The sequence below is a fragment of the Tauraco erythrolophus genome, chromosome Z (genome assembly GCF_009769465.1).
Source record: "Tauraco erythrolophus isolate bTauEry1 chromosome Z, bTauEry1.pri, whole genome shotgun sequence".
Classification (NCBI taxonomy): Eukaryota; Metazoa; Chordata; class Aves; order Musophagiformes; family Musophagidae; genus Tauraco; species Tauraco erythrolophus.
In genome coordinates, this window is record NC_141496.1 from 23,225,279 (window position 1) to 23,240,075 (window position 14,797).

General features: G+C 37.9%; 1 protein-coding gene across 5 annotated transcripts in view; it reads right to left on the reverse strand.

The window, feature by feature from the left end:
* Nucleotides 1-3,753: 3,753 nt before the first annotated feature.
* Nucleotides 3,754-14,797, reverse strand: part of PDE4D (phosphodiesterase 4D) — a 441,471-nt gene continuing 430,427 nt past the window's right edge. For all 5 annotated transcript variants that reach the window (XM_086629648.1, XM_086629649.1, XM_086629650.1 and 2 more), the window contains 8 exons: nt 13,380-13,552; nt 12,291-12,389; nt 12,039-12,203; nt 10,026-10,125; nt 6,107-6,261; nt 5,506-5,628; nt 4,848-5,030; nt 3,754-4,251 (listed from right to left, as the gene is read on the reverse strand). In XM_086629648.1, coding sequence (XP_086485774.1) covers nt 3,841-4,251; nt 4,848-5,030; nt 5,506-5,628; nt 6,107-6,261; nt 10,026-10,125; nt 12,039-12,203; nt 12,291-12,389; nt 13,380-13,552 — 1,409 coding nt within the window. In that variant the 3' untranslated portion in view covers nt 3,754-3,840. The remainder of the gene's footprint in view (nt 4,252-4,847; nt 5,031-5,505; nt 5,629-6,106; nt 6,262-10,025; nt 10,126-12,038; nt 12,204-12,290; nt 12,390-13,379; nt 13,553-14,797) is intronic.

Below are 14,797 nucleotides of genomic sequence, written 5' to 3' on the forward strand. Positions count from 1 at the left end.
TCGCTGGAATGGAGGAGAGGTATCGACCTCGCTCTGGTGAATTCATGGATACCAGCTCTACGTAGTCTGGAGCAACACGGCAAGTCAAACAGCACGAGATGCTCAGTCCAACCTGCAAACCTAAACACTAGTGTTATTAACAGATCTAAAGGTTTACCACTCTCCTGTAGATCTAGTGCATTATGCTACACCTGTACAAAGCCTTAGATACATCTATATAAAACAAAACTTTGGCTGCTTATAACACTAATACTGGTGTTGGAAAGCATTTCTAAGATTAAAGCTGTCTTTTGTCCTACTTCATGGAACCTGCTTACACAGTGATAATTTGTGCTACTAAAGAAAGGAATGATATTACAGATGATTGTAAAAGTGCATGAGTTATCCCCTTTTAATTGCAATCATTCCATTTCTGAACATGCATTAAAATCAAATACTTATTAGAGATGCTTTCCAAAGCTGTTTCAGTGCAATTCAGTACTGAAATATAGCGTCGATTTATTTTTCTTAGGAGCAAAAAACGGCTGCAATAATCCCTGATGATAGCCTGTAAAAAGATAATCAGAGAGGCAATAGAATTATATTGCCAGCAGTCTGGAAAAGCTTGAAATTCCAGTACGGTCGTGAATGAAAGCTTATTGTAGTATTATTAGCTATCAGCTTGTACGAGTAACCTCATCAGTTAGCAACTAAAAACGTAGTACAAATGCCCAGCCCTAGCTCCACAGCTACCTTACTTTCAAATGCAGCAAAACAGAAGAAAATATTGTTAAAAGTTAAGGCACAGCCCTGGGACCAAAGACCTGCAGCTTTTTTTGTTGATATATCTTTATGTATTTTATACTTTTCTTGAATCTTCCATAAACAAGCTCTAAGGTGACACAGAATATATTAGAGGAGAAAAAAAATGTACAAGGAATATGTATACACAATAATCATTCTCTCACCAAGAGTTTCCAAATATAGCAACACCACCCTGACAAGGATGATGTTATAATAAGAACTGATAATTTACAATTAACATTACAGTATGTACATTACAATAAATACATGGTTGTAAACAGAGACAAACAAGACTGTATTACAGGTAAGGTCATTTGGTGAGAAAAATGCATGGCACGAATAAAATAAATAACGCATTTGAAAAGAACTGTCAAAGCTTTTTGTAAAATCCATTTCATTCAAGTTTTTTAAACTACTGAATGCTATTTGTTCTATCTATATTCTTTCATTATTGTTTTTTAATAATGACACAAAACAATTTAAGAATTCAAATACAGCATTACTGAGTACAGTAACTTGCAAGCTAAAGTGTACTGTTGTAAGCAAGGTGAATTTTCTTTTTTCCCCCACTCAACACCACTCACTGCATTTTCTTATGGCAAAAATATTTAGAACACATAAAGCCACTTGTAAATTGTATTGTTTTAAAGCAGTGTGCAATGCTAAAACACACTTTGGCAAAAAGAGGAAAAAAAAAAGATTGTACAGTGCATTATATCCCTGGCTCTAAGAAATGATATAATTTTCTTATTTGATTGTCCACATGTACGGGTGCAATATCTCACAATATGGTGTTATTCAGTTACTTTCAATTAGTGCAGATACAAAACCTTTTCATGTCCCTATTGGTTATTTTGGAATTTATATTGCTTTTCCATTATTAAGGTTCCAGGCACTCTTGGGGACTGAAAGGATTTTTAGAGTGATTAGGTTCAGGAAGAAATGATGAAGAACAAGAAAAAGAGTCAAAATCTGAAAAAAATCCATGAATTCTCTTCATTCCCTTTCCTCCTTCATCTTAGCATCTTCTGTGCTAAGGCCCTGATAGGGCTAATGGTAGAGAAAACTATTACTGGATATAGAAGAATGCAAAATATATTTAAAAGCTGAATTATTAGCCAATCATTTTTAAACGGGTTTTTATTCTATATCTCAGACACTTATAAAAACCCTGGTATTCATATGGGCAAATTTACTACAAAATTAATCCAAAGAGGAAATAATGGCTGTTGCCATCTTCTTTTGTAAGGAATCATCCTGGTATTGTCATTTCACAAGAATTTTACAGAGTGGGAGTCTGCTAGCTTCCCTAGGCAACTGTTTCTCATCTTCTATGCTCAAAACTACAATTTTAATGAAAAGTAAAGCAAAGGAAATAAAATTCCTCCTTCTTTCACATGACCAAACAACAGGATTGGAAAATGACAAATATGAACTCCCACCTCCATTTAACTTTCCAAGTTACAGAAGCTTTCAGTACCAACCAAACTGAAAAGCAGGATTCCCTCAGCACAAGCTGGATAAAGGACGAAAAGATCTGAGATTGAAATAATGTGAAGTAAACAACTCTCATGACGCATTGCTCATTCACTTAAACGCAAAAATAAAAGACTGACCTGGCTCTTCTTGCAACAAAGCCATGAAAAATAACGTCAATCATTATTTTTATGTTGTACGCATCTCAGATTAGCAAATGGTTTAACTAGATAGCTGACACAGATAAAAAGTTACTACGGGAGTCAAAACTGGAAATATTACAGTAACACTTTTTTTTGCCAGAACAAATACTCCATGCATTGCATTGGCCTCTTCTGATTTAGCAATGCATAGCTCCCAGCCAAAAATGGCCTGGAAACCATGTTTCAGAGGGACTGATTTTATTAGTATAGCAGAAGAGCTACTTTTGTATTAAGATGACAATTCATTACCTTTCTTATGGGCTCTAATCCTGCAAATCATCATCTTAGTGGTCCCAGTTGGTTTCACTGGGACCACTTCTTGTAGTAAGACAGAATTAGCAGGATCAGGCCATTATGAGGGCAAATGCACAATGTAAGTTCCTCTATCACGTCTGGGAAAATTGTGATGAAAAACAAACAAAAAAGCCGTCATACTGAAAGCATTTTATGTAACATAAAGGATATTAATGGAACTCACTAATATATATAAAATAATAGACTTTTACTGCTCAATATTACCATGAGATTCTAAGGTGCAAAAAAAAAAAAAAAAGAAGGAAAGGGAAAAAAACCATAGCAGTATTATCCAGTGTAGCACAGATTTGTACTGAAAACTTGCAAGTTACTCTTCGGAGAAAAAAAAAAAATAACCAGTGGCAGATGAAGTCTGAAAGTGTTTTTTCATTAAATATAATACCTCAGTACATTTAATAATAAAAGTAAGCTCTACAAAAGATCTCTCTCTTACATATTATACAAAATGCAGAGGTTGGTGCAACCCACTGGGTCGCACTATTTTCAGTCACGTATCAGGAAGACTTGAAATAAGAAAATTATGTAATTTCCACAGCTCATCTTCCTATTGGTAACAGAATCGTGTTGTGTCCCATCACTTATGTGCATTTGTTTTCCAGTAGGAACCTCAGTTTATTTTCTGTCTGTTTCCTCTCATGATGAACATTATCCAATGCTTTACTTGTGAAATAAAATGAATTCAAAACCTACCAAAGCATACCAGCATTCGGTTGGCAGGTGGTACTGCTCTGAAAACATCTGCTTTATTTATTCAAATCTGCCAAATGGAGACCTTATTAAAGTGTAGTTCATGGATGTTCTCCCCTCTGCTTTCTGATGCCATGGAGGTGAAAATTCTGGTTACAATATTCCTGAGTGCCAAACTGAGTCATCAAGGTCAGTTTTGATCAACAAACGTCCTGGCAGATGACAGTGAGTTGTGACCATGGTTGTAGCATCCGACATACACTTTGGAAACCATTACCTAACAAAACCAAAACCAAAACGAAACAAAAAAAAAAGACAGAGAGAAAGAGGAAAAGAAAAGGAGAGGGCAAAAGAGAAAGAGACTGCGTCTTCATTGTTACGTGTCAGGAGAATGGTCTTCTACCACACAAGGTTCTGTCTGGTTCTCCTCTTCCACTACTTCTTCCCCTACTTGCTCATCAAGAGGGATTTCGGTGGATTCTGAATCTTGGGTGCAAAGTGTCTTGGAGTCACTGCAGCTGGTGTCTTCTTCTACTTGACTTCCACTGTCCTTTTCGGTGTCTGACTCACCATCTTCTTCCAGTGTTAGTTCAAACTGGAATTTTTCGGTTTGGCCCTGCCTACCCTCCTCCTGGTCATCAGGTGCAGGAGAGGGACTTTGAGGGATTGTGCTCTGGTACCATTCTCGATTGTCCTCCAGTGTATCTAAGATATCCTGGGCGTCCGGGTGAACAAGATCTGCCCATGTCTCCCACAGAGGATGAACAATGTAGTCTATAAAACCCACCTGTTTCATATGATACAAAATTAGGATAAGCTCTTATTCACAAAGGAATAAACAACTATGCCTATAAGTTACACAAAGCATGAGAAATACAATGCTAATAAGAGACACCAGATGCACTACCCTTAAAGGTGGCTGAAAGGGAACAATGCTGTTTTATGTAGTAAATAGGGCCTTGTACATTTTCAAAAGTCTGATTCAGGATATTGGACAAGGACTTGGAAAGGATTTGTTTTCAAAGGAACTGTTCATTCCAAACAATTCTACTGCATCTAGTGAGCCAAATGGCTGCTTTATATTTAATTCTGCTTTTGAAGGAAAGCCTAATGAGCAGCTGTACAATACTCTCTTTTGACTTGTATGCTTCATTGCAGATCACGACAGCGGTGGAATCCCTTCAGCAAATGCACTGCCATGCACAAAGTTTTCACAGTAAAAATCTAAGCTCCTCTCACTTACTACTCAGGAGCTGAACTAATTAACTGGGAGGGGCAAAGGGAAACAGTGCATTCAGAAATTAACCAAAGAGTGGCCATGGATCACGCTTTTCTGTTAAAATGTCATACTGTGTTATTTAACTGCCTACTCAAATCAATTACCTGTGATTTTTCTACAGATGCATTGTGCTTATCACACATGGGACTTATCTCCATTCCTCTCTCTCTTTCCCGATCTCCCTGACGGAAAAATTCCTCCATTATTCGGTCTGTCCATTGGCGGTAGAGATGGAGTGGCTTGGTTGGATTGCTTAGATCTGCACAGTGCACCATATTCTGAAGAACCTAAAATAGATTGAACACCTGCAGTGTTATTACACGGGAGAAAACCAGCTCCTTTTCCATTTACACTTTTGGTGGCTGTGAAACAGAATCTTGAAAAGACACGTAGTGCAAGATTTATTCTGAACAGCAAAAACTTATGTGCTTGGGTGTTTCTCACACTTGCAGTAATAACCATGAATTACCTTGCTTCTGTTGCTTCTGCCTGTATAAGAAAATCTTTGAGAGAAAGACCAATCAAGTGCTGGTAATTTGAAGGGACAGCCAAAGTGTCATTTAGTCCAGACTGTCTCAGAGACTCACTCAGTATCTAACAGAGTATGCCAGAGGTAGGCAACATAAGGGGGAGTAGATGGAAGGTGGTGAGTCATGGTGTCAGAACGGACAGCTGATCTAAGCCATGCTGGAGAATAGGCAGGCCAATGTTAGCAAGAATGGAAGTTAATACAAGTGACCATTTGCAGATGAATTTTCTTACCTGAATCCTGTCTGAATAGTTATCAAGAAGTAGGACACCAGAACTGGTCACTTTTTTGGTTTCAACCATAGTTTTTAAATCAGCTAATAGGTTCATATGCTTAGACATGTCTGTTGCAAGTACCTGGAAAGAAACAAACAAATAAAAAAATCTTTGAACACATAAACAAACAGTTTTGGGGAGGGAACCTGTAACTCCTGTGTCTAAATACACTAGAAAAATCTGAGTCCTGTAAGTCATTAGCATCCAAAATAGAAAATTTTCATTTTGGTTATTTTAAGAATATGACAAAATAATTTTTCAGAGTTGTTCAGAATGATCTGATCAGCCTAAATCTATCATCAATACAGTAGCAAATTTTTAACTGTGATGGTGAAATGGCATACATGTCAGTATGAAAGCAGCTTAAAGTAGGATTATATACCTTCTAAAAAGGTATAGATGGTTGTCGAAATGGAAGAGAACTCACTATTCATGTTTGGATAAGACACGATAAACTTAAAACTTTTACTTCATTGGTTATTGATCTAATAACATGTAATTTATCTTAAAATGCTTCTGTGCTAGCACTATGGAAGAGGGACTTTCAAGCAGAACTCACAATGTCAATGACCATTTTCCTCAATGATTGCCTCTGTTTTTTGGTCAAATTCTGGAAAATGTCACAATTTTCTTCCTGCAGCAGCTTGAAGCCCACAGCTAAGTGATGATTCTCAAGTACTGATGAGTCATTGTACATCAAGGCGAGTTCAGAATCTGCAATAACAATCGCAGGGCAGAACGTTACTAAAGCCTGTGCTTCTACGAAATCCCTTAAGATTTTTCAAATTCATTACACTGATAACAAGATTTACAGATGAACTTCCAGAAACAGAGTTCCTGCTGTTCACACAATATCAAAAGTTACAGAATTAATGACTGAACACATTAACAAATCAAGGCAAAGTATGTTGCGGAAAATAAAGAAAATACCTTGCAGTGAACCATGTACACGTGCCTGGAGTGGCAAGTTAGAAAAAACACAAGGAAGGTATTTTTCAGAACACATTTTCATATCTCCATGAGGTCACATGGAAAATATTATATGCATAAAACACACCTAAACTAAAACACACTCTGACGTTTTACCTTCTCGTGCCTCCCTCCCATCACAAATACTAAAATTCTGTTGTTTAAGTCAAGTTGCAGCTATCCAGCACTCAGGCTGGGAATACACCGCTGAGGCTTTGCAGCAGGTCAGGCAGAGAGCACATATCTTCGTTTTCAATACATGTCCTTCTGCAGTTAGCTAAGGCACTCAGATGCCCAGCCAATTGGCCCTACAGGTCATTAGTCCATGACAGCTGGGTATTTTGAGAGGAGGCTGATAGGATGGTAACAGTTATGCCTCTCGTCTTTTTCTTGGAAGGTCATGTGGCTTGAAAACGCAAGCAGTGGCCTTGCCTACAGCCTCGTACTTGGCCATGGTCAAAGCCTGGTGCTGTAACGCTTCCTTCTCCAACAGAAGTATTCCTAACTCCATCACTTCGTACCGCTGTGAGAATAACATACACCTTCCTAGCAATGCCTGCGCTAAGGCCCACGTGCGAGGTCTGTCTGCTTCGACCTGCTGAATAGCCAGCTCTGACAAACAAAAGCAGTTACGACAATTTTCTGCACAGCTTTAGATTCTACCCGGGGATAACCGCACAGTCTGCTTGTGCATGTTTTAAGACACGGCTTGCAAATGAATCTGCAATAAAAAACAAATACCTTTTATGCAATCACACTTGCCATGTGTGGTATCAACTTCTATTTATTACAGCTGTTCTACCCGAAGTCTAACCTTCTATTCTACCCTTTGTCGTCTTTATCTTCTTTTACAGCAGCTTTGTTTTAAACCCCCCCTGGCTCAATAGGATGCCTATAAAAGCTCTGCTCTTCAGATTTCATTAGTCTCATTATCCATTCTCCTGCTGTCTTTCTCTCCTGTCTTGAACACATTGATCTTTTGAATTAGGAAACCCTTCCTCTACCTTTTCTTATCCTGATGGCAGCAAAACCATAATAGCAAAAGAAAAAACTAAGTGAGCGTGTCAAATGATCTCTCTTTTATCTTTCACAGAACATTTACGAAGCTTGCCTATTTGTTGTTTTTCTTACAAAGAAGGCAGGCTCTATTTAAGTTTCCTTTCAAACAGCCTCCTGATGAGCCCCAACTGCAAAACACTCAACGTTGCCAAAACACTTTGGAAGGGCTGGAGCTACAGACAGAGCTAAAATGTGCTCAACTTTGTAACAGAGGTGGAAATGGAAGGAAGTTCCCCTTGGCAATCTTTGTAACACGTTATAAGATTCAAGAGAATTTGTCTGGAAGGACAGAGTTACAGTGATCAAATAAGCAACTCCTCTGATGCTAATAAAACCTATATTTGTTTATTCTTTAATAGCATTCAAGGGCGATCAGGTTTTTAGGCAACTAAGTAAAGAGACTTTAAATCCTTAAATACAGAAATAATATCCGTGAATATCACATTAGTAATTATAAAGAGTAAGCTGAAATATGTACATACTTCAAGTAACTGTAAGTCTATTATGCTTTTAAAAAATATAGTATTATACTTCTTAGTGAAACGTTAATACATTGTAAGGTTCACTGGAAAACAAAACCAGGTGGAAGCAAATGATCTTCTAGAGGTTAGGAAAATCTAGGACTTGAGAGACTTAAATTAGATGGTCTTTATCTCTGTCTCTGTCCCTACAGTTTTTCCTTTGTACACAGAACAACTCAAAAGGGATAAAATCCCTTTGTCTCTTTCAGCTTGGCAACAGCAGTTCCAGTTAGTGGTGTTACTTGGTTGACATGGAAGCCTCCTCTATCAAAAGATGAACTGTGAAAAACAAGACGTTTCTTCTAAGCCACTAAATAAACAGCATCTGAATCACTAACTTAGCTGAATTTCTACTGTCTGCCTAGAAGCGAAAGCTTTATGTATCACCACTGGTCCCTTCAACCAGCCAGTCCCCTGCTTAAATATGAACAAATCAGTGGTTTCCCTGTAGCATGTCGGAGACATCACTATATCCTTATATTTAATTTCTGATTAAACAAACAAATAAAAACTTTACTTGTATATGCCCAGTCTTAAGAAATATGTATTACACACTGTTTTGTACATGAAGCTTGATTCGCTCTCTTGCTATACCACACTGTTGAACTGTACTGGTGACCAGTAAAGCACCAGAAATCTAGAGTCAATCCCAACCCTCCTCCTTGCAGATAAGTCACCAAATTGAATTTCACTACAGGGCAGCCCTCAGGACATTAAGGCAAATAAAATTAGATGCAGGCTGAACTGGACTGGAGGTCTTATTTGAATGTACAGCAGCTATCAGTCAGAAGAGGAGCTCCTTTCTTCAAACTGTACTGCTGATTTGGGGTCATATTATTTTAGCCCAGCGCAACAGATTCACCCAAGCACAGGAATGACAGTATCTATAAATGTGCAACCAGATGGGTCAAATACACAACCCTTCATATGTTTCCATTTCTGTAGCTTTTTCTTCTTCTGTGCTTAGGCTATTTGTATTATTTCAACTTTTGTACTTCTGCAACAGTTATTGTAAAAGGAGAAGTTGTCGGGCAGCAAAAGAAATAACATTGTATGACGGATCTTGCACTGACCTACAATGTGCTACCCACTTATAGCAGTAACATACACCACTGAAATCAAAAAGCCATTCAGTAAATGTGTCATGATCAGGTTCAACGAGGCTAATAGTGTTTTTCTTCTAGCAAAAGATTAAAGAGGGTGGGAGAGGTTCATATAGTGCTGCAGAGAACAGCCTTGAGAAATGCAGCACGAGTACAATGGGTTTCAAATTTGGAGATGATATTAGGGTCTCATTTCATTAGGGCTTTTTCCTCCACACATGGAGTGCCAGCAGGAGCAGCAAGAGACTCTTAAAAAAAAGAAAAATAAGAGGTGTGCCATAGCCTGCAGGGACAAACTGAGAAAATTCAATCCAAGAGGCTCAAGTACACCGAGATCAGAAGCCAATTACAGCAGCCAGGGAGAGACAGAGATGGCCTGTCAGTCTGTTTGCTAAAAAGAAAATTTTCTGAATTTCTTAAAAGTGTATGGCTATCCTTGGTCTTATCATATGCTTCCAATATAAACCCATAAACTTTTGTCCTCCTTTTTTTGATTTTTTATTTAATCTTCCTTCATTTTTTTTTCCTACAATTCTATTTATTTAATTTAAACCAACTAATTTCCAGAAGAGACTACATCCAATACATTGAAATAGTGCCAAGATTATAGTTCATGTCTTAGTAACTCTTGCTAGAGGGTACCATGTATACTATTTCTAAAGTTACAAGAAATGCAAAGTAATATCCAATTTAAAATACAAACACCTATCTATTTACTGAGAAAAGGTACAGACAGAAAGAAACAAGGAAGGAGTTTGGTATTTTCGGGTGCTGTGTGCAGACCTTGCAAAAAATTTTTGAGAAAACCAGTGAACATCCAACTTACTTGTGTTGATAAGAAACTGGTTTGAAACCCCAGGATGATCTACATCATGTATTGCACTGGCAAAAATTGCTGCAAGTATCTCCAAATCAGTGAACACTGCCTAGAAAATCATGAAACAGAAACGACAATCACTAATCAATGAAAAAGTGTTTTCAATAAAAAGGTCTCTACTTTGAATCTAGATCTGAACGAGCTAAATACATTTGAAATGTACCAGGGATATCACAACTTTTTGTAAAATCGTCAATTAATGTAGAATTTAATAAATATTTCAAGTTTGGCCAAAGTACACAATCCTTACTTCACACTGATGACATCACTAAATTCCATAACAACTGAAGTTTTTTCAGCTTCAGTCTGCAAATAAATCCACCTTTAAGTTAAGTACAGATTAGATCATTAAGTAAAGGTTTCAAACTGTAAGCGTGAATTGAAGTAACAAATCTCAGCCTGACTCCTATATATTGACCTATACTTGACAGATGCACATCTCCTAAATGATGCTAAAGGAAATGGTCACAGACAGACCTCAAGGCATCTTAGATTAGATCATTAAGCACAGGTTTCAAACTGTAAGTGTGAATTGAAGTTACAAATCTCAGCCTGACTCCTATATATTGACCTATACTTGAAAGATGCACATCTCCTAAACGATGCTAAAGGAAATGGTCACAGACAGACCTCAAGGCATCTTACTTAACATTTACTGATTTTTCTTCTGTATGAGATTATTAGGAAGACAGGAAGAGAGGACTGCAATGGGCGTGACATGTCACTGAGCCCAGTCCCCTGTTGTCACAAGCATCCACATTATATAAATGCTTTCATAATTGATCAAGAACAGCTCAGAAGTGTGTAGGTCAGTAGTGGCACAGGGCAGACATTGCTATTTTAATGGCTAAAGCTCTGTTGAGAACAAGGCCATGAAAAACTGTTGATGTGGAAAAAAACCCCAAAATACTACTGACAACCAGTTCAGCTGTTTGGTGAACCCAGCAGTGATTTAAGAACATAATCTGATCTTCCTTCTTGTGATAAAGAATATTTTTCCCCAGAGAATTCCTGAGTCTTTGAAGATTGAGACTTGCCAACAGTCTTCAGGTTCACCTATAACCCTTTTGTTAAGAAGAAGGTAAGGCAGAAGCATTCAGTAACATGACAAGTTGGTCATTATGAACAAGAGTCAAAATACACCCCTCCTTGAAAATAAGGGCAAATTCTTTTGAACTACTAAAATTTCAACTGCTTGCTTTATTTGCCTTTTCCCTACAATTTACTGAGATATATCAAGGTTTACTATGCTAAGACCTGAATTGCACTTAAAAAAGGGAAAGCAATCTCCATCTTTCTTTCACTTCCTTCTACTTCAGAGATTTAATCACTTTTGACAATAGAATTCTTCAGAAAAGAACATATGAAATGTTAATTTTTTCCAAACAATTTTGAAATATTTATGAAAAAAATGAGATAGTCCAGTGAAAATTTAGTACGTGTTCCACTCTGCTTGAGAAACAAACACTGAAGTAAGCCTTTCAGGACCAGAATAGATATGCATAGGAAAAAAAAAAAAAAACCCAAACAAAAAAACCCAAACGGCCATATTGAGAGAATCTCATTTTATCACTACCCTTCCTAAGCAATTCCACTAACTGTGGTTAGTGAGAATCTCACATAGGAAATGATGACAGAACAGGACATAGTATTAACAACCAACAGCTGGTGGAAACAAGTTATGCATTGTGTTACATTGAAAGAGGTTACGACAGCACAAATCTGCAACTATAAAACCATGATGTAAAAGAAAAATATGTGACCTTTTTTTGCACAATATTTACATGTAAATAAGCTTTGATCCTCGCAAAATATCTTTACAAGAGCACAATTCATGAACAAACTGCTAAGATTTCTTTTAAAAATATTGCAGAAACTGAGCTCTTTAATATTTTGTTTAGAAGAATCTTAGTGTGTCCCTATCTCTCATGCCTGCCTCTTTCCCACCTCAGCGTAGTTTACCTCTAATGCCGGGGTTGACAGCAGGACATGGGTTGACTGAACAACATCTGCAGCATGTATGTTATTGTGATATGCCACATCTGCATGGTAATGGTCTTCCAGGGTCATCAAGTAAGTTATTAAAGTGTCTACTGGAATCTTAAATGTTTTCAGTAAGTCCCGTTCCTAGAAAAGGAAAAGAAACAATTAAGATTACAAAGCACAGAAAAATCTCTAAGATAAGGAAAAAGCAGCACGGCTGCTGCTACTTGCCTGAAAAATAGTGTGCATGATGACTGTCAAAGGTCTGTTTCCAGACAACTCTGCTACTCTGAAAACCTGAAGGCCCCATTTGTTCACATCTTCTAGTTCCTAGAGCAGAATCAAGCAACAGACATGTTGAAACCTAACACAGAAATTCCAGCGATTTTTGAATGAAACAGCTACAAACAGCAGACTCATGAAGATTCAAACCTTGCCACTGAAAATTATATGCTAAACTCTGAGAGGTGGAAAGCTGCTGTTACTGATCTTGTAATATTTGAATTTGCAGCTACCAAACTTCTCAGATTTTAATTCACTAAACAGGAAAGAATGCCTCTTAAGTGGATTGCTCCAGAGGGAAAAATGCTACAGTATCATGAATGAGCTGAACTGACAAACTTGGCTATCTCACTGCCCAGTGACAGCAGAGTTCAGCGAGGAGGAAACCTCCAGAGATGCTGCGGTTCTGCTGCTGTCTCCCGGGTTCTCAGGAACACTCTTCAAATAAAGGAGGAGATTCCTGAAAATGTAAGGATAAATATATCTCAAAATGCAAAACTCTAAAATTCAACAAATAATCACTTTATGCCAGGTTTAGATTATTGCCAACTAGTTAGTTGTTGGTGCAAGAATCATAGGAAATGTCACTAAAAACAAAACTGCAAATGATGTATGTAAAATGACACAGCTGAAGACAAGACCTGGAAGGATAGCTCTAATGCTATATACCAGTTGTGCATTTTCAGAAAACTCAGGGCTGCTCTTTGTTTTCATTCCTGTGACAGTGTATAGTATGTTTACTCTTCATTCCTCAGATACTATTTAGGAATAAGTAGCTTTATTAATACATACACAAATGCTAATTTACATTCCACCTCCAGATGAAATCCTGTGTGCATGGAAATTAAACTTATGGCCTGACTCTGATTTTACTTGTTATTCTTCCACTTCACCAAATTTATACTGTTTCAGGTGAGACCAGCCTTCAGTGCTACAGCTTGAAATCGATGGTTTTAAGCAGAAGAAGGAATAATACTGATGAGTCCACCCTCTATTTTAATTCAATGGTGTAAATTCAAAGACTTATATATTCTATACCTTGGCAAGAACATCTTCTTGGTCTGTTTTAACTCCAAATCTGGGAATACTGGAATTAGTTAGGCTGGAGCTGTGCATCAGTTTTTTGACTCCACTGATCTGGGACATTGGCCTCTTCTTTTTCTCTTTCTCTTTCTGTGTCGGAGAAGGGATTTCAACTTCATGTTGCTTGTCTTCAAAAGAATGAAGAAAAGGAGAATAATTTTTAAAGGAACTACAAATATTTTTGTCCATTTCACTGTTGAGTTGCATCTTATGGATACTGTAATTCTTAACAAAATGTTTTTTTATTTTTATGTTTGGAGATTTTGCAACAGATACTTCCTATCAAGAACAGTAAAACATGAAAAGATAAACATAGACCTATACCTCAGTATAAGAAGATCTGTATTTCACAAATTGTCTCATCATTTCTGAACTTGTTTTAAATGTGACTTGCAACTGTCTGCTTTCCACTTCTCCTGCACTCCTAGTACTGTAGAGACGGCCAATGCTTTCATTATAAAAATGTTATTACAACTGAACAGAAATCTAAACTTGTATTTTGCAAAAAAAAAAAAATTAATTTCTGCTTTTCCAGGAAAAACACAAAAAACAAAATTCAAAAACAATCAAAAAGGTATCTCATGTAAAACTTTACAAAACATTTTCGGGACTCAAAGGACCTAATACTTGGGGACTAGTCCTGTTTGTGAAGACTGTACAACCCAGAAAGCCTTCTGCCAGCCACATCTACAAGCGCTTTGGAGAGCACCTCACGCCAGCAATGCAGTGCATTTCTGCACCTTCCAACCAGAGTAATACTGGCAAAAGGACTGTTTTGCCATAACCCAAAATTTTGCTGCGGGCTTTTGCCTCCATAGCAGTATCAGTGGCATCACTCATCAACATATGTGCCAGCAAAACTTTAGGTAGGATTAAACTGAGAGTAAAAGTATATTAAGGCCATCTCCAGTTGATTGCTGCAGAAGCAGCATGGGGGTGCGGAGCACTGCAAACATCTGTGGTCCCCAAAGAAACCCAAGTTAGTGCAATGAAGGACTCTCCTGCTAAAAGTGCTAGGAATTTGCATTAATTTTTGTTCTTTTTATTCATACTATATTTCAACATAGAGTTTTAATGACTCCTGCCTAACACGGACCCCTGAGGGACGCGGCTCGATGTCCAAGTGGAGACCGGTCACGAGTGGCGTCCCTCAGGGGTCCGTGTTGGGCCCGGCCCTCTTCAACATCTTTGTCGGTGACGTGGACAGTGGCATGGAGTGCACCCTCAGCAAGTTCGCCGATGACACCAAGCTGTGTGGTGCCGTCGACACGCTGGAAGGGAGGGATGCCATCCAGAGGGACCTCGACAGGCTGGAGAGGTGGGCCCGTACCAACCTCATGAAGTTTAACCAGGCCAAGTGCAAGGTCTTACAT